This window comes from Pipra filicauda, unplaced genomic scaffold, assembly GCF_003945595.2.
Source record: "Pipra filicauda isolate LSUMZ 115617 unplaced genomic scaffold, ASM394559v2 scaffold156_size1729456_pilon, whole genome shotgun sequence".
Taxonomy (NCBI): domain Eukaryota; kingdom Metazoa; phylum Chordata; class Aves; order Passeriformes; family Pipridae; genus Pipra; species Pipra filicauda.
The window spans coordinates 746,640-767,294 of NW_024104062.1; the positions used below are offsets into that span (position 1 = coordinate 746,640).

Sequence of the window (20,655 nt, forward strand, 5' to 3'; positions counted from 1 at the left end):
AACCATAATGTATCATAACCACACCCTGACACATCCTACCCCTAAGCAGGCTGGTTGGCTGGCAGGGTGTCATACCAACACTGTTATTCTACCTTTCGAATCTTCAGAGCTAACTCAAACTTCCACATAACACTGTACAGGCTTTTCAACAGTTTCAAAGTTTTCATCTATAAATCAGACGAACAAAGATCAGGTTCAAAAACAGTGGCTCACCTGGAAATCCGGTTCAACCACGGTAATGGAATCACAGCAACATACAAAACAGGGAGTATAGAAAATGATCTGGAGTAGAATAGAAGTTTTCTCCATTGGAAACAGAAAGTATGACAATCCACAATAAGAACTCAAGTTTTCCAAGGCAAGAGTTGTATTTGTTAAAAGCATTTTAGCTGAAATAATAGCTTACCCAGTTGTTTTTTTTGCCAGCATAGATTTCCATGTTTTCTCCATACTGGGGCTCTTCAAGTAACGTCTGATATTCAAACATGAGACGAGAGCTCTCACGTAATCGGCCACACTGAAATTGGTGATACTGTTGCACAAGCTCTTTCACAACAAGCAGGAGGCATTCAGGGTTTGAAGGATTCCAAGAAGCTAAATTCTGTTGAATCAGAAAAGAACGGAGATCAGAATTGTTTACAGCAACAGAAGGACAAGCAATCCCCCTTCTGTACGGACATGAGAGGCACATAGGCACACGGGAGCTTTGTGACAAAGCTAAACCATAATATTAAATGGAAAGGTTCTACAATGTTTTAGAAGAAAACCAGGTGGAACAGCAAAAACTTAATGTTGAATAGGAGACCTACCATAAAACTGATAACAGGGTTACTACTAGGCATACATAGGTCTGAATTACCATTTTATTCTTTCCTAAAATTATACTGTTGTATCTGAGAACTTGAAAAGTTTGAATTAAATGATGACTGATATGAAACACACAAGCATTAGGTAAGCACACTCTGCACAGTAACTAATTTCAAAAGCAGTCAACCAAGTGAATATGCCAAATTGACACCAACTATAGAAACTGCTCTGCTTCACTATTCAAATAGTGGCTGTAGTATTCACAGTGATGGAGCAAACGGGTTCTCTTCTCTTGCCTCGACATTGTGATTTATTTCACCTTAACCGTCTCTTCACCAGAGTTACCTTGACTCATCCCCTTAACACAAATGCCATCCAAACACACAAGTCTCTTCAATGTGCCTCGTGGAAATTTTTATTACAAGTTGACTGTATTTCAAGAAACACAACTACCAGAAATAAAAATGATAATACAATTAAGATAACTGTCAGTAGCACAGTAGCAATGTTATCACTCACTTTAACTACTCTTAACATTGCCTTGGACCAGTCTTCTGTGCACAGTAAGTTTTATTCAGGAAGGTATTTGACGTTACAAATCATGCCTAACATGACCCATGCATGCCTACATCTAGTTGACCTAAAATGGACCTATGTGAAAGGCAGATGAGGACCCACCTATACTCTGTGCTCTTAGAGCATGAGACAGTATTGATGCAAAAGTACTTAGGTCCTCATATGCTTCATTCATGGGTCCTCAAGAGGGTCTTCTTGATGCAAGTTCAGAGCATGTTAATGTTGTCATGTGGCTTTTGCTAATTTTTGAGTATAAGCAAAATTAATCTGTATTTCATAGAATCACGGAATGGTTTGGGCTGGTAGGGACTTTAAAGATCATCTAGTTCAGGGGAGGGACGCATTCCACTAGACCATGTTTGCTCATCCAACCTGGCCTTCAACACTTCCAGGGATGGGGCATTCACAACTCCTCTGGGCAACCTGTCCCAGTGTCTCACCACACTCACAGTAAAGAATTTCTTCCTTATATCTAATCTTAACTTACCCTATTTCAGTTTAAAGCTGTTACTCCTTCTCCCACCACTCCATGCCCTTGTAAAAAGTTCCTCCCCAAGTCTCCTGAAGGCCCCTTTAGGTACTGGAAGGCTGTATATGACACAGACATTTGACAACAAACTCATTCCAACAGGATTTTAAACTGCATGGCTTGTACAGGGAACATTAAGAAACTCAGAACTGGCAAAGATGCCTGCATTTTACAATTAAGTGAAGATATAATATAATAGCTTCACATACAATTTCTTATCTGTATCTGTAACTCAGTGGAGTTACAGACAGCATGTTACTTTTGTCCTGTAAGTTGCAGACATTTCATAAACAAATTATATGCATAATTTGCATTCTTCAGCAAGGACAAAAAAAAAAAAATCAATGGTCATGTTTTGCCTCTTCATTGAAAAAACTGCTTTGGTATGCAGCATTTTCTACAATGAAAGGGCAGAAAATATTTCTGTACTTTGAAGTAGATATCTTAAGTCTGCCTTGTATTCAAACATACAAAAAATGGCATTTCTTAAGCGAAGTTACATAAATGAATGAACATGGATAAAACCACGTCCCCCACAATACACAAGCTATTTATATTTTGTGTAACACCAAAAGCAACAAATACAAGTGAATGGGTTGCATAGAGAAGTCATCGAGTCTCTGTCCTTGCTATCCTTGAACCTCTGCCTTTAGAAGCTACCACAGTGCCACAGACAGGACATTTGACCATGGCTTGACACAAAAGTACTCTGCTCTTCCCCCTCCCAGACAGTGGGAAGACCTATAAAACAGGAATATTATCAGTGCCATATCTTAAAAGGTAAACTACACTCCAGAGTAACTGGTGAATGGGGAAGAAACTAACGTGTTTCATGTAAGTTCCTCAAATACATACTACAGAGTGACTGAAATCCTTGTTCTCCCTTGTCTGCCATCTACAGCTGGTAAAAATTTATTCTCAACTTGAAAACATTTAAGCTTATCCGATTCTATAAAGTCCTAGAGAAAATCTCTCAGGTAGACAGCATCTTCTAGGAAACACATTTTCTGTCATGCAGTCTGAAACCAGACTGAGTATAACCTTAAATTTCCTGTTCCCAAGCTGCTGTTCAAATAAAGCATTTCCAGAAAGCCAGAGGATGTAATATGCCAGTATGTATTGATATCAGCCAGACAAGTGGGAATAACCTTTCCTCCTAATGACATTGGTATAACACAATAGAAATGTTCTGTCAAAGGAAATGACCAACAATATTTTAATAGCTGACCTAAATGCAACTGAACCTTTTGTTTTTTAAATAACGTTATACTACCTAACAAAAAAAGAGCAAGAGGAAATCCATTGTCAGTTTTGCAGCACAGAGCTAGAGTAGTGCTCTCTTCAAAGAATTCAAGAACACTGCATCAAAACTGCTTATTTTGTATTGCCTTAAAGCTACAGGAATTAAAATGAACGATTTGACTGTAGGATCCTTACTAAACAGCTTTCATTCAGTAACTAAAGTTTCAAAGTACAAAGTGGTTATAAAAATAAATCACCTGGAGAAAAATTCAACTACACACCCCATATACAACATATTCTCACTGATGAAAGAGTAAACATACAATGGTTACACAAATTTTCTGTAACATGAGTTCTAATTTATATAAATAATTTTTAGCTTTAGAATTTATTACTGTAGTGCTTGTTATTTGGCAATGGCCATTGTATTTCTACTCATTTTGCTAACTTTGCAGAAGGGTTGTTCTTTTCAGAAGACCTAAACTCATTAATTTTAACACAAACACTACTGAATACAATGCCATGTTTATGTATGAAATTTCTTTTTACATATCTTAGTGTACCTTATCTGCCCTAAGCATTAGGTTCATTCACTTGAAAATACTTCTAAACAATTTTACTGTGATCCAGTTTCATCAGTATGTCAAAATATGTGCTACATTGTTCTCAGTTTCAAAGAGCACCTTCTTTAATCTTCCTTCTATTTTTGAAATCAAAGACAAAGTAAGCAACTACCTGTAACATATACACTGAAACCTAAGGTAGAATTTTGATGTTTGTCAAGTTTATCCCTTTTAGAGTGTCTTCACTGCTACAATTTCAGCATTATAAAGATTATTCCGAGAACACACAAGTATTTGTAACTTCAGATGATGAGAGTAGTGCCCCTGCAACAGGAAGTTGACCTCCTTTTTTAAAGGTAAAGGATCTTCTAAATAAGATTTTATTTAGCGATGCAGTATTGTATTCACTGTTAGACTTGGGAAATCATTTTAATCAGCAAAATCTTAAACTAAAGGCTTTGGAGTAAAAAGAGTAGTAGCTTGTGCACTTCGTTTTTTGATTGTTTGCCTGAAGGCTGCATTCCAGCCCTAGCCAATCCAGTTTTTTAAGAGATTGTATTTAAAAATATTTAAAGCATAAGAACAGAGTGAGCTACTGGTGTTTGTGTTCTACAGCTTCAAGTTCTGCTACAGAACTCCCATCTTCTATGAGAATTAAGTTCTGAATGCAACTTCAAAATTATGAGGTTTAGTTGTTAGAACTTTAGAAAAACCTGGAAATACAATCAGACAGATTGTTGAAGCCAAGAAGGTATGAAAAACACAAAGAAATAACCAGCAAATATGTATACAGAAAAAGACTTGTTGCTTTCTGTGGCTTCTATCAAAATCTCCTTCTGCCTTGCTCACAAATTTATACTTTCACATCATTTTACCAAAATCACATGCATGCTGAAAAGAGAGGGTTTTGTCTGAATTTGCCATAAAATTGTGATTTAAATGAATTTTATGTAGAAAATAATGAACACAGGTACTGACAGACTAAGTTACATATTTTACTCAGTAAATCCTGCCTAATTGGAAATGAGATTTCTACAGACTTTCCAGAGAGTTAATCAAATATAACAGTCACTAATGCATTTAAAATAAAGAAATCCAGACTTGGATACAATTCCTTGCCTTGTTTGACAATAGGTATCTTTAAGTGCACTCTGCAGTGCAAACTCACTAAGTTACTCAATAGTTAGCCAGACAGACTGAAACCGGCCCACTGTACAGCAATATACAAGTATGAATCAATCCAAACTGTGCATCTGCAACTAGTTATGCATTCATGCTCATCTCATGTGAAGGCTTAATGCACATCTCAGATTGGTTATGACCATCTTTAATGTTACAACTCTTTCAGTGCATCACCAAAGAACTTACCTGTCATTTCTGAAGACACAGATGGAGGCTCAATTAAACAATTCTCTACTGTCTAGACACTGCTTGCATGTATCTCCATGATCTCCAGTAAAACTAGGAGCAACTTCATGTTTCAGATCTTAATTTCAACATTTTAATTTTTAATTTCAATCTTTACTTATGGCTTTTGGCCTGCTCATACTGCAACTTGTGCAACTTTTATTTTCTAAAAAGATCAATTGTTGCCTCATCTTAGGAGATATTGTGGACACAAAAGCCTGGTAAATGTCATCTGTGAAAAGTGGCTAATGCCTATTTTTCCAATTAGGGAATGAATTCAAAATGATCACAGAATATGCTGAATTGGAAGGGACCCACAAGGATCATCGAGTCCAACTCTTGGCCCTGCACAGGACCATCCCCAAGAGTCACACCACGTGCCTGAGAGTATCATTCAAACTCTTCTTGAACTCTGTCAGGCTTGATGCTCTGGCCACTGCCCTGGGGAGCCTGTTCCAGTGCCCAACCACCCGCCGGGTGAATAACCTTTTTCTAATATCCAACCTAAACAGGAATAAATTCAAAATGGTCTACAGGAAAAGTAATGGAATGAGAACTTCCATATGATAGAGACCAGACTCCAAAAGCATCATTGCCCACACAGTTGTAGCTACTGTCATATAGAAGATGGCCAATAACTATCCCTGAGTAAGCAATTTAACATAAATAAGTTAAATATTCTTATCTGGCAGAAGTTTCCCTGGCAATAGCTGATTTTTTTTCTTATTGGACTAAGTTTCAAGAAAAGGTCTTTGAAAAAACAGTAATCTAGACCTTAAAGTAATCAACCAATACCATGTACATCCACTTAGTTTGCTCTCCAGGTCATGTTATGTGGCAGATGAATCGAAAAATAATATTCAGTTATTAAACAGAGATTAATAGACCATAGGCATCCAGTAAATTGTGTCTACACTGGAGAAATCCAAGTGATTCAGGAGTTCTGACAAGCTGCCAGATATTAAGTTAAACAATCTCACCAAAGAGCATTGATTTTCACTAAGGAGCATAACCCCACAGATGTTTTCAGGCTGCAAAGTCCATCTGAGAATTCCCTGGCTCTTGATAACTGCCTCCTGACCGAAGCTGCCTGCATAGTAAGCGAACAGTTTCATAAGGAAGGTTTTTTGAAAATCAGACATGACCAAAGAGTTGAGAAAATTAATTCATGGTATAAAGAGGCAGAGTAAAGCTGTTATAAGGCCACCCACAGAGTACAACTTAAGACATTTCAACAGTAACTCATTTAAATGAGTAGCAATGACACCAACTGGATTTCCAAAAAAGACAAGAAAAATTTGCAGCCAGACAGTATCAGTTCTAGTGAGATCTTCTTACAGGTGAGGCAAGTGAAACCCCCCCCAACAAAGTAGTTTCTCAGCTCTACTAGCAAAGACATGCAGAGTTTAACTTTCCAAACTAGCCATACTATTCAACTTTTGGCAAAGAAACCACATTTAAATTTTGCTCTGGAACATTTTGTGTTTTGTAGTCTTTATTTCATCCTTCCAAAAAAGCTAACCAAGAACCTATTCAAGCTCCTCAGTGTCTGCGATTACCTACTTCCCCATTTTTTTGGAATACAATGCACCTCACGTTCCATAAAGCTGATAATTCATAGTCTCCTTCACAGGTTATTGCTTATTTCATAACTCCAGGCAATGTCTGCAGCAAACTATAATTCTACGCTATCAGAAAGAAAATATGGTAACAATTTCTAATTGATCTGAAGTTGTTTTTCTTTGAAATGTGTTTAAATATCCAGGTTGCCAGAATATCTTCCAGGAATGTGATTTTAAAGAAGACAGATTGTAACTGTTTTTCCTGGCTATACTACAGGAAATAACAGCAAGATCTTATTTTAAGTTAGTGTACTTTTATATTTCTAAGCATGAAATTAACTTTCATGAGAAAATGTCAGTAAACAAAACCTCCCAAGCCCATAACAGTGGTATTGCATTTCTTTAGAATCTTTTATCCAGAATTATCATAGAGAATAATGTTAAGTACAGATCTGCATTTTGTTTATATCTCTGCATACCACATGCACACAACTTTCATCCTACAGTGGCTAAAAATCAGTATCAATGTAAGTTTTTACCTGAAATGAGAAAGATCACATTTTGATATCAGCACTTATCCTCCACATAAATACAGAGGAGATATGGGTCCAGTGGTTACAACATTAGTCTAGAAACTGGCATATCTGGTTTCAGTCCCTGCTTTGCTGTAATCTTCATAGGCCACCACAGGGATTTTGCTCACAGAAAAAGGCACAGGATAATTATCTACCATATGCTCACATCTTTCTATCAACAGATATTTTTCACAGTATTTGCAGGGCTGGAGTGTTATAACAACTTCAAAGGCTTCAGTTTCTTAGCAGCCAGCACTTAAACATCCTACAGGCTGCAGCTTCATATCAATCACTGTAAACCTACATGCCATCTACTTGTCATCTTATTTTCACAGGTTCTTCATATCCCTCTCCCCCGAAGCACCACTGGAACAACTTTCTGGAGTGATCTGCTTGAAATGATCATTTTTGGGCCCAAGCAAACATGAAAACTTAACATTTCATAAAAACAGTTCGACTCAGGAGCATTTTTGTCATTGCAAATACAACCAAAGAACTTACAGACCTTGTGTGCTCTAGTAGCTACTGTGTATAACAGATAAAAAGTTTGCACAAATCGAAGCTTGGGATTGTCAGTACTTAATTTTAATTTTTATTTTTAGTGAGAGGCTGTGAAAACTGGATGCAGAAATTACAATATCTTATAAATGATTAGTCAAAATCCTGAATACCTGAAGGCCTTGAATTAGCATGAAAATCCAGTGCAGGAAAACAACATACTAAGAAATTATTTCTGCTTTCAGAAAAGCACTTTACATCTTATTTAAAATTTTTTTCCCCTTTTCTTTTTCCACTGGCTATGCAGTGTGATCCTTGATTAACGATCCGATACCTAAAGCAACTCTAAAATAAATTCCAGCAAATCTGACACATGGAGAACACTCAGTTCTGCATTCACCTAGAATAAATGAGCCACTGTCTCTCAAGTACCATTCCCCTGAAAAAGGAAGGAACTCAACTTCCAAAAGTTACTACAAATTTTTCCTATTCCCTGCTGTAAGAGCAGTTAAGATGCAGCTGATCTTGGTATGTTAAGGGTGCTCTGGAGATGAAGAATCTGTGAAGCTGAGCCCAGGAGAACATTTTTAAGTTGTGCACTCCTCCTGATAAAGTCTGTCTGCTTCTCCCACAGAGCTCTCTTACAAGATAATCAGGCCCTTAAAAGCTACAACTGCCTACTATCTAATTAATCTCCAAAAAACTTGGCACATAAACATTTCTTGTCCAACTTTGCTAAGGGATTAGAGCAAGTTTTGTTCCTTTCCAGTCCTCTCAGCACACCTCTCTCAGAAAGCAGATGGTACTTTACCTGGTCTGAGAAGGAATTTCTTAAATCCCTCAGCACATCCAAATTCCGGCATAGGGAATCCAACACACTAATCATTAGTTAATCCATGTAAGTACACTGCATTTCTTTCCCTTGGGAGTCAGTTACCAGAGGCATACATATTTAACTAGACATGGCAAGTAAAAGGAACAATGCATGAAGACAAGACTAATTTCCACACAAGGCATTACACACATGCATCTTTTACCCAAAGACTTACTTATCATGCCGTGACAGTAGTGTGAACAACTCCTCAGACCCTCAGTGGACCAGAGAATAGACCACTGTTAATGCTTTACCTCTAGAGTCCCTTTTAAATAGCAAGTCTTTCACACTTATCAGCTCTTGTGGTTTTTCCCTTCCTGTCAACACAAGTAATTTTAGTTACAGCAAAAAGGCAGAACCTTCACAGCTAATGTTTTGGACAGCGTCCACTAACATCCCCTGAGCATTTATCGTTGGATTGGCACATGCAGAACTGTTTTCTTCTACCATTTTTTCTCCTCCCAAAATCCTATAAATTAAAATCAATATATAACATGGTGGATCTCGCTGGCCAAGCAGTATTGCCATCTTCATTTTCACATTTGTAGTACAAGAGAATTTATATGGTATTGTAAATACAGTCCCTAAAGAAGACATTTACAAAATACTACTGTGTAAATCAGAAGACATTGAAAATCAAAATTATTTCTCTACCATACAGGACAAATTATTGCAAATTAGTTCTCTCTTCTCAAAAAAGCAGCATAAGGACACTCATTTGGTTCCTTTATACAAATAAAAGCTGTATCTCTGGGAAGATACAGGTATACAAAAAAATTAATGTAAAGCTGTATGAATACTTTTATGGCAAACGAAAGATTCAAGATGCTGACTAAATTTGAACTATATTTCTGTAGTTATCTCTAAAACAGAGCAGATATGCCTCAGGATCTGAAATGGAAGACAACAAGGAAACACAGACATAAAAGCATGTAAAGAATGAATAAAACAAAGAGAGGTTTTGAAACAAATATAGGCTGAAACTTAAGACCAGTAAAAAGGAAAAAACATAACTTGAGCCCTCCTCCATTTGGGAAATGAACAGATCTTTTAAAAATTACTCTGAGTGCAAAGACATTTATTTGCCCCAACAGTATCTTCTGAAGGAAAGATCCTGCAGGGCATCAAACTTAAACTAATTCTATTGCAGAAAAGTACAAATTATAATAGAATTCACAGTATAGAATGTAATCAAATATGAAACTGCATTATCAGACAGAATGACTACTTCTAACTGACTTTCTGTAATCAGTTAATTTAAAAGTCTGTTCTGCTTGCATATTCATAAGAAATGACCAACTTTCCCTACAGAAAAATGAATTATAATGGCACAACAATGTGAACTCAATGGGCATACTACACAGAACTTAAAAGTATTCTCAATTCAGGAAGACTATGCTAGAGTCAATCTTTTCCCTCAAAAGAACCCACCCAAACCCAAACAAATAAAAACCCTTGCAAACGTGTTTATAGAAAGCTAAGAAGTTGTTGCCTTCCAGACATGCCATTTCTTACTGTTCTAGAGTTCTTGTAAGGAAGAGGAGTGTATTGTGCCAGTAATGTCACACCTAAGGGCCAGAATCCTTTAATTTTTTGGCAGTTTCTCTAATAATATTTTCCCCCCAATTTTTAACAAAACATTGTTCAAGTAAAATATATTTTAATAAACTGAAGCAAAAAAATAGTCAAAACTACATTGTCGATTTGCTGGTTTACATTACAGAATTATAAATACCAACACATTATATCATTGCACTCCAACACTTCCACATAAAAGATGTTCTACTTTCATAAGTCTGGCTTGGGATATCTAATGTAACATTTTTGGTATAAACTAACTATGACTTGAAAGTGAATGAGATGCTTGAATTCACTATGCCACCCTTACCACTAGCAAGGACTGTATTTCCTGCAAAGCAGCTGTATTAGGCATCATAGAATCACAGAATGGTTTGAGTTGGAAGGGACATTAAAGCTCACCTAGTTCCAGCTCCCTGCTATGGGCAGGGACAACTCCCACTAGACCTGGTTGCTCAATGCCCCACCCTGCCTGGCCTTGAATGCTGCCAGGGATGGGGCACTTAAAACTTCTCTGGGCAATCTGTTCCGGAACCTCACCACCTCACAGTAAAGAATTATTTATATATACATACAAATAAATGAACACATTTAGCCATCTGTGGCAATCTGAAGTTATGTTGCAGCACAAATTTCTTCTCTAACAAAACACCTCCACCTGAGAAGTCTTCAGCTGGCTTTGATTGAAACAGGTAATAGAATAGTTGCCAGACAAAGCTTCTTAAATGATAAATGGTGAAAAGTCTCTGAAAGTGGTCAGAGTCTCTGAAAACTATTAGACAAGATGAGTTAAAGGAGGAGCTCTTGTCTTGTCTTCATGGACTGTTAGTTGCCCCTGTGAAAACATCCAGCAACATGAACAACTGATATCCGGAGGGAGCAAGCCACAGACCCAATAGAGTCATTGCCCACAAGAATAATTGCAGATTCAGTGCCTCCTCAAAGAATATTCAAAGGTCTTCCTCATCCCAGTTTGTTACTTAACTTAAGCACACAGTTCAAAACTTAGATTTTTCTCTTGTTCATTTTGGTGGATTTCACTTACCCTTAAGGTGAGATACATTAGTACAAAGTACTAATACAGACTGACTGTGTCTCTGATGGGATATTCTCAGAGTCTACAAAATAAGGAGACTGGAGGGCCATAAGATGTTAAATGGACTTCCAAAGGAAATCTTGAACCATTGTGCCCATAAAGAGACTGATTGATTAGCACTATTGCAGTTAATGAGTACACACAAACTGTGACAAACAACCTGAAGAACTGGGAGGAAGACCAGGAAGACTGAAATAGAGAGTACCTAACTGGACTAGTATATTAAATAAACCCCAAAATTAAATAAAAGGTGTTAAGAAACAAAACTACTAAGTTTGAAATATATTCAGATTTCATTTGCACAAAGGTCCCTTGCTGAACTGCATAAAAATCAAGTATATTGGCAAAGTCACCTAACAGAGTTTTGACTATATACAGACTATAGTTTTAGGCACAGGGTAAGCTTTAGTTTGTGTACTGGCTCACTAACAGCCTGCTCAGTTCTTTCTCACATCCAGGATTGGTTCCAAGCTTTTCCCACCTCTAGCCTTTCCAGTGACCTCAGGATCAGAGAACAGCGAGGCTGTGAAGGTAAGCCAGTGATCCCTCATGCCATGCAAGAACTCCAGCAATTAAATGTTGTTAGTGTTCATACTGCAGTGCTCAGCTAAGACTAACACCTAGCTATATAAGCACTCCTCCTCCACTTACCAGAATTTCAGGATATGCTCCTAGGGGAGCAAAAGAAAGAATACTCATTCAAACATGCAGCTTGGTTCTAGCAGAGACAGCAGTCCTTCTCAAGCCTCATAGCAACTGTTGCCCACCTAAGAAATTAGTGAATTCATTACGAAGTCAAGATTAATTGAACATGAATTCAAGAGAAGATCCAGACACTCAGGAGGCCAGTGCTCTGGAATCAGATATAAACTAAACACACATAGCTTGAAAGAAATGTAAGCCTAAACACCTTTTTCAGCCTTAACTACATTAAGATTTAAAGATCCTGTTATTCTGGTCCAACCTTCTTGCCCATCTAACCGTGTAACCATGAAAAAGATGGTCAAACTCATGTGACAAATGAAAGTTATCTTTATTTTTTCCTAATACAATGCTATGAATGGAAAACTATAAAATTTTTTCTCCCCCTATTTTACTACTGCACAATAATTAAGTCCTTTATCACATGCAATTTAGTTAGTATGGCAAAAAAAAATTTTCTCCCATCCTGCCATCCTTCAGTCAAGTGGTCCACTCACATTCCTAATGTTCTCCAAAAGTTAGTCTTTCTTGGACTGAAATACTATATTTTAAAAGCTAATATTCTAGATTTTTCATATTCTAGGGAGAAATTGCATTATCAGATAAGCTTGTGCCAAAAAAATGAAAGGAAATGTTTCTCCACGGAGCCCTTTACAGAACTAATGGAATTAATTTTGCCTTCTACACTAGCAAGATTTAAGCAAGAAAGGCAAAACTACCTGGCTTAAGAGATATTTTCTTCCCTCAAAATTAAATAAGTAGTTTCAAACTGCAGATTTTTTTTTTTTTTTTTTTAATTTCTGGATTTACTAGGCAAAAAGTCCAGCCAAAATGCTGCAACTAAGTAAAGCAGAACTTGTGACCTCAGCATATTCTTTTCTGCTTACACTTTGAGAGAGAAAGCCATGTTTTATAAACTGTGATAGGAAATGCTGAGGTTCTGGAAAAAGAAAGTAAGGTAAATATATGTAATGACTTCACATTAATAGAAAATTACAAAGGAATACAAGGCAGCTAACTCCCCCTCCCTATAAATAAATATTAACAATTCTGGACAAAAAGGACAAATAAAAATGAAAGACTGAAAGTGAAATTAAGAAGAACTAAAACAAGGAGAAAAAGTAATAGTTTCCCAGTGTAGAAAGGCCTTGAAGGAAGCAAAGATGGAAAGATTACAGGATAAAACTTATTTTCTGCCATCCTCTTAAGTTCTTTCTGCTGAACCGTATAGTCACCATCTTTACCACATGGCTACACAGACAATCCCAACACTCGCTCTTCTGAGCACCGTATGACTTCTCAGAAGGGCCTTCTGAATGCTGGCTGCAGTCAAGCTGGCCAGGCTATGCCAGAAGAGGATTCCAAGCCAGAATCCTCTTTTGGGGATTTCTCCTTTTACACTCAGTACTTATTGAACTTGGCAGGGGGATTGATGCTGATCTGCAGAGGGTCCTTCCAACTCTAACTATTCTGTGATTTTGTGATTCCCTGAGGAACTGTGTGGAGCTCAGACACCAAAACCAGATCAATATACATTCAAAATTAGATTCTTTCAGATCTGGCTTAGAAAGGAATGTTGCACTGGCATATCTCTAGTGTTTGAAAAATTGGACAAAAATGTATACAATAAATGCCAACAATACCAGTCATAAAGACCTTCTTCTGGGAAAGTTCCTGAATTAAATTACTTTCCTGGTGGTATAAAATGTGATTTTGTTACCACTGCCTATCCATACCAGACCAATCTCAGTAAGGCCACAGTGACTATATGTATGTATACATCAATATGTATGCACACATACAAACATTTCCCATATATACAAATAGGTAAGGATCAATAGAAAGAGAAAGGAATAAACAGTTTTCAGAATTCATGTTAGTTTTATAGAATAAAACGATAAATAACACTGGATTATAAATAATCAAAACACTCCTTGACATATAAAGTCAGGATATGACTGAGAAGTAAACATAAAAAATGTGAATATAAAGAAGTTCAAAATAGGAAAAAACTCTCTTCTAATAACATGCAGGATCCAATCTTGCATTCTGTTTTTCTTAAATTTCCCAAGTTCAACTGAAGCCAAACTAATTTAAGGCTTTCACTACAAGAGCAGCAGGCTAGGGGTCCAAGAATGAAATCTTGTGCTGCCATCTGAAATTAGAGTAAGCAGAAGAGACAGCAATGCTAAAACAGTTCGAACCTATCCATGCATTTCCCAGACAAAGAGAACCCACTACTGTGGCTTTAAACTTTAAAATCATACGCTGAAAACCATCGTGGTCATAGCCTTACATGGGGCTTTCATACTAGAACACATATCACCTGCATCTTTGCTAACAATACAACTGAAAAGACTTTTCAAAACAAAACAGGTCAAACAGCATTAGTTAATATAAAGGGGTTTGGGGCTTTTTTGTAGTTACTGTGAGCAGGAGAACAACTGACACTGTTAAACATCTGTCTCATGCACCTGACAGTAAATGAAGAACACTTAATGGAAGAGAGAGATATTTAAAGGATCTCTTCACTACCTATTAAAAGCTAACTCAGCAACCAACAGAAATAACGATTAAGACTTTGAACAAAGACATAGAAAACAATACAACCTTCACAACAGTACCATATAGCCAAATGATAAATATGGAGTCTAATAAGCACAAATACAAGAACTTAAAACAAACATTGGTCTTTGCAAGACATAGAGCACGATAGCCAATACACCTGAGTAGCAAAATTAGGTCAATCAGCTCCACAATGACTGCAATTTGTACTCAGTATTAGCAATCAGACAAGGGCAAACAATCTTTCCAACGCTAGGTACCAGCATGACAACTGCAGCGGCCCATTCTCTGAAATTCTGTGATGACAATGTCTTCCTTCCACGGAAATGCAGCACAAAGTACTCCCAAAAGGAATATACCATACACTACCCCACAAGGACATATTCGGCACTTAGCAGGTTTCAGGAAATGCTCATGTTCTCTTGTCTCCATTCCCACTAAGGCTAATGAAGCCTTTGCGACAGTGATGGGTGGGCAGAATAATTCTGGGAAGACTAGCTGGAAACCCAAATCCTTGAACTGACAGTTAGCTTGTACACACTACTGTTAGCTTGTACACACTACTGCTGTCTCCTCTTTTTTTTCCTCCAAACAGAGGATATTTCAAAGTCATTGGAAAAATGGGGTTAACATTTTGCATAAGCACTTCAGTTATTAACTGGCTCACATTAACAATCAACTAGGCTAACATAACAAACAATTCTTGTTACTCAAACTGGCGTCATTGTAATGAGCTCCAAATTAATCTCATCCGTACACAATCACTAATCTTGTTGTGTGCCAACTGGATTCTTAATCAGAACGGAGTGAATCATAGGTTGTTTTTAAAATACATTTCTAATACTTGTCATCCAAAATGAATACACACTAGAGCAGGGAAGAATTTTCCTATTTACATTCTGAGAAGTTGATTTTATTTATGCCTACTAGACACACAGGTATCAAATGCATTCAACAGGAGAACATTTTTAATGAGAATAAAGAATAAAACTGTTTATTTCTAATAACGCTTTGAGCATGAATAGCATCACCAACCTAAAGAAGCTAGCCCCCAGACTGTAATTAATACTATATGACAAACCAAAATAAATGGACCACTTGCCCCTCTGCTGAGTTGCCTACATCATTCTAGAAGATGAGCATGCACACAATCAGATGCTGCAACCAGCAGAGCAACTACTTCTGGTAAAACACGTAATGAAGCATATATTTTGTGGTGCTGAACTTGAGACTCCAGCAGAGTTTCAAACCCAAGCATCTAATATTTGTGCAAGGCACAAAAGCAAAGATGAGTTTTAATGAGCATTTTCAGCTTGATTCTGCAATTGCATTGTCAATGAAAGAACACAGTTGATTATCTCTGCTTGTAACAACAAGAGTGCTCAACATATCACCCCACTGCTGAAATGCCGGCCCAACCATTTAGGAATTCTCTGGGGAAAAAAAAAAGATACCATGAACTTTTCATCTACAGCATCTACTTTCTAAAATGCAGTATTTCTGGAATCTTGCTTTAGCTGTCTGGCTAACAGCTGCTTAACTGAACACCTGTTACCATGGTCAAATGAAAACCTAACTCAAAAGTCTGCCCATGGCCATGGAAACTGAAGAGTGACTGATCTGCAACACAGCCATTCAAATGTCTTCAGGGAAGTCTACTGCCAGCTTCTATTAGAGCCACACGAGCTTGTGGAATCTGGAGTACCTGGTTCTTGTCTCAAGTTAAGCATAATGCCTGACTCAAGCCATGCAACAGCATGTGATGACTTCTTGGAAAACGAGACACTCAGGCAGACAAGAGCAGCGCATAAAGGTTCAATGTCAGAATTCCCACAGATCCAACAGCACATATTACTTGCTCGGAGACTGTACTCCTCATTTAATAAAATCTACATGCTTTTGTGCATGGTAGATTCTGTTTTGATTGCCAGGAACTGTTGCATCAGAAGTATTTGAAGATTGCTCAAGATTAGGAGCATTAAATTATGGTCAACGTGCTAATCTGTATTTTACTTCTAGTCAGTAGAAAGATATGTTAAAGCATTAAAGAATTCTGCTAATGCCTTAGAATTTGATTAAAATTATCTTCATTAAACAGTTCTCACATTTGTGGGAAAAAAGGGAGCTATTCAAAGATTTAGCACAATAACCAAGTTATTGTTAATGTAACATTCTGAAGAAAAACTCTACAAACCAGAGGGAACATTAAAGAGCAAATGCGAAAGCAAAAGTACGCTATACAGACCAAAGCTGCAAGGTGGAGATAACACATTCCATACCATCAGATGGACTGCAGGAGAATGACCAAGGACCTTATCAAAAGTGATTACATTTACCTAGTGAATGCTATAGAAAGGCATAATGACTAACGTAAAACAAAAACTGTTGGTTTGCAAATTTCTTCTTTGGTTTCTTTTAATTAATTTTAAATAGGCTTGTTAATATCTCATTATGTATCAAGAAGCAAATGGCTCTTCAAGTTGCTTCCCAACAAAGAGGACAGGAAGTTTGTTCCGTGCTTAGGCAGAAAAGCAACACTCCCAAAAGAAGCATCATTAATGAACAATGTAAAAAAGAAAGAAAGAAAAATAAGTATGTTTTTATTCTTGCAGGTTTGCCTGTGGATCACTACTGCTAGGGACTCCTTTTCACATGAGAAATGCAGTACTGTATCACTCTCAGCAAGCTTCTCCATCTGAACAGCATTTCTGCAAGATGCCCAAAATTGTCTTTATTTCATATCTCATTTGCTATTTGTTATTAATTTCAGTTTTCCAGTACATTAAGAAGTCCTCCTTTTCCTTTAACATCAACTGCAGACAGTGGTTGCTAATATGAACATTTCTCAGGAGGTTGTAAGAATGTGAAACAAAAGAGGAAAAGAGGAAAATAGAACTGGTAAATAAGGAGTGTGAAAACAATTTTAGAATTGTCATAGAAAGTAAAACCTTTTCTATAAACAAGTCTAATGAAATTGATGTTCATCAGCACCATACCTACTTCCCAAAGGAGTTTGTGAGGTTAACAGGAAAATGATTAGGGAAAGAAAAGAAATATGACATTCACCTTTTAAAAGTTCTGTTAGGTATGCTCAAAATAAATATTCAAACTAATACTTTAAAGATTTTTATATATAACTTACTACGAAATGAATAAAGGTAGAACCAAAAACTGGCATTTGCCATGTCACACATCAAGGACATGTTCAACTCTGAGGCCACTGCCTCACGCTCCTCCACCATGACATCTGTAACACAGCACAACAGCCTCTGACTTGCTCTGGGGAGCTCTGGAGACATGCTCATAAAGCATAAGAGGGGTTGCATGAGAGAGGACTGCACAAAGAGCCCCTCCCCTAGGCAAGAAGTTCAATTAAAAGACACTTCCCAGGTTTGTGTTTCTACCAGTGACTGCTATATACCCCTACACACAGCCTACAAAATGAAATATCTCATATATATATATATACACATATATGTTATATATATATAATATATATAATTATATATATATAATTTATATACATATATGCAGGGGTTGCCATAACATACCACCTGGTTCTACGCTTCCTCACAAGAAAATGAAAATCGACATCGTTACACAAAATTATGCTACTTCTATTTTTTTAGAAATAAATGCTTTTTAAAGACACAATTTATCAATCATTTTTCCTGAGACAGATCATTTAAGATGGTCAGATCTTAAACAGACATATTTTAACAGATACTCCAAATAGTTATTGTAAAGGTAATATTGTCCTGATTAAAATGCTTTAACACACACCACCCCGCCATTTACAGATTCAACTTTAAATCACATTATTAAACAATGTGTTTATACTCACATAAAAGTGAGATAAAAGGTATTTATTTTGCACTGTTGGAAAATTTCTGTTGCTGAAGCTATTCTAAAAAAGTCAAGACTCCTTGCACGGTGTAAAATTCCCAAACAGTAAAGTACTTACATGCAAGGCAGAAGGATCGGGCAAAAATTCAGCATCCTCTCCAAAGATAAAATCTGGTGGCAGGTCAGGATAGTGAGCATTGAAAATTATATCCCCTGAAAAGCAATAAATGAAAACACTGTTTGCACTTCTACATATGTGCTTATAAATAAAAAATAATCACACATGACATACATTTTTAACACAGAATGTAATAGCGACATTAAAAATATTTCATGTAATATTTCATCCATGTAATTTTTACAAAAATTCACATGCAAGATAAGCATCAGATGTTTTGGGGGATGAAGTCAAATTCCTGAGGCACAGCTTCCTCCTCCTCTGCAAGCAATGAAACATGAAATACATTTTTGCTTTGTATCTCAAATGGCATTGCAAACATTATTGAGGGTTGCCTCAAAACACCAAGTTTGAAAAGAGATCTTGTTTTAATAAAAAGTACCATATTTAGATGGCTGTGTTTTGTTTATTAAGTTAAAGTCAATCCCAAACTACTAAGGCCCACGATTTTCAAAATACCAAAGCTTTTAAAACTTAGTAGCACTTACTCTCTCTTCTCCTTGCCACCCCCAACTCTTTGAAGGAAGAATACACAGTTCAATAGGAACCATTCCAACTATCCAAATTCTGGCCAAGAGAAATGCAGTACTACACATTTAAATGGAGAGACTAAAATTAACTAAAAATATAAAATTTCATCACAGCTTGACACTGAGTTGTCATCTTGCCAGTGTCACAAGATACGCAATTAATCACCAATGTGATAGTTTAAAGAAATTTGGATTGCACTATTTCATTGGTAAACATACTTCAGAGTTCATATAGATCAAGAGGTGGTCATATGCATCTGAGCTTTTAAAAAAGCCTTTCATAGTCCAAGAAAAAAGTGAAAAAAAATAAAAATAAATGTTCCTTGCCTTACTTGTCTAGCTCCCAACCATTCTTTCTTCTTTATGACGATACAAAAGAGTAACCGAGCTTTTGCAGATTTGTGAGGTAGCAGACAGTAGAAAAAAAATAAGACAGTACCTACTGTGTGTTACCACTTGTTTGAAATCCACACAGCAAAGTAAAGCCAGTGTGGTAAGACTTATAAACAATTCTGTCCAGAAAAAATTAAACCACTTTTTATTTCTTAAAAAATTATGAATGCAGATCTGGAAAGAAGCATCAGATGAAGAAATCTTGCAAAGCCACATTGCTGGCTCAGGGATGTCACCCTGTCAAGACATTTAACATGACAGTTTTAATTGCTGATATTCTGTAAACTGATCTTGGCTTCAGTTGGAAGCAAGGATGCTGTAAAGATTAATGGCAGTGGATGAAGGCTCATGACCAAGAAGCCAAAGGTCAGTCTGCAGTAGGTATGCGCCAGAGTATTGCTCCAAATCACAAACTCACCGATCATGCGACTCAGCAGAGCACAGTGTGGGTTTCTCCTGTCCACACTCCTACCTTCCTTTCACAACTGTCAGGAGCACGTGCAAGTATGGGGCGCAGAAAATAGCAGAGGTCTGCCAGCTAAAATTCCCAACACACTCAACATAAAAATCAACCTTCTATTTAATTTAAAAGAAGAACGAAATAGGCACCAATCCTAGAGGAAATGGCATAAAATTGGAACAGGAAATGCATCTTTATTAAGCAAGAGAAAATAATTACTAAATTGCCTAAACTGTAATACAGCAACGAAGAATTCAGAAAAGTTGATGTTTACTAGACTGGGTAGTTCCTATGTCACTATAAAGCAATCCTTTTCTTACTTTTACTGCAATTAAAATGTCATGTATGGCTCTTTACAACAACCTCACCAATTTCTACCAGTGAATTCGAGGTTATGTGTTGAAGGAGATGTACCTTAATACATTCTTAACTGAGCTTTGAAAGGCTTGTTATGAATAACTCAGAAAACAGCACAATGAAAAAGCTTGGCCTGTGACTTAGATAGCCCAATGCTGCTCTGAAGGAAAGAACTGTATCTGTGTTTTTGTCATGTTCCTATGTGATGACAAGTAACTCATTTAACACACACTTTCCATACTGCAGTTACTAGTTGCATGCTTTTCATTCTCTGCATTCCTGCTTTAAAAGAGTTGATGAAATAGAGTGCATATACC

At 36.9% G+C, this 20,655-nt stretch overlaps 1 protein-coding gene across 3 annotated transcripts in view; it reads right to left on the bottom strand.

Annotated features, from left to right (window-relative positions):
- Nucleotides 1-20,655, bottom strand: part of BABAM2 (BRISC and BRCA1 A complex member 2) — a 172,685-nt gene that overhangs the window by 120,746 nt on the left and 31,284 nt on the right. For all 3 annotated transcript variants that reach the window (XM_027748887.2, XM_027748885.2, XM_027748883.2), the window contains exons 4-5: nt 18,539-18,633; nt 407-601 (exon numbers count right to left, since the gene is read on the bottom strand). In XM_027748887.2, coding sequence (XP_027604688.1) covers nt 407-601; nt 18,539-18,633 — 290 coding nt within the window. The remainder of the gene's footprint in view (nt 1-406; nt 602-18,538; nt 18,634-20,655) is intronic.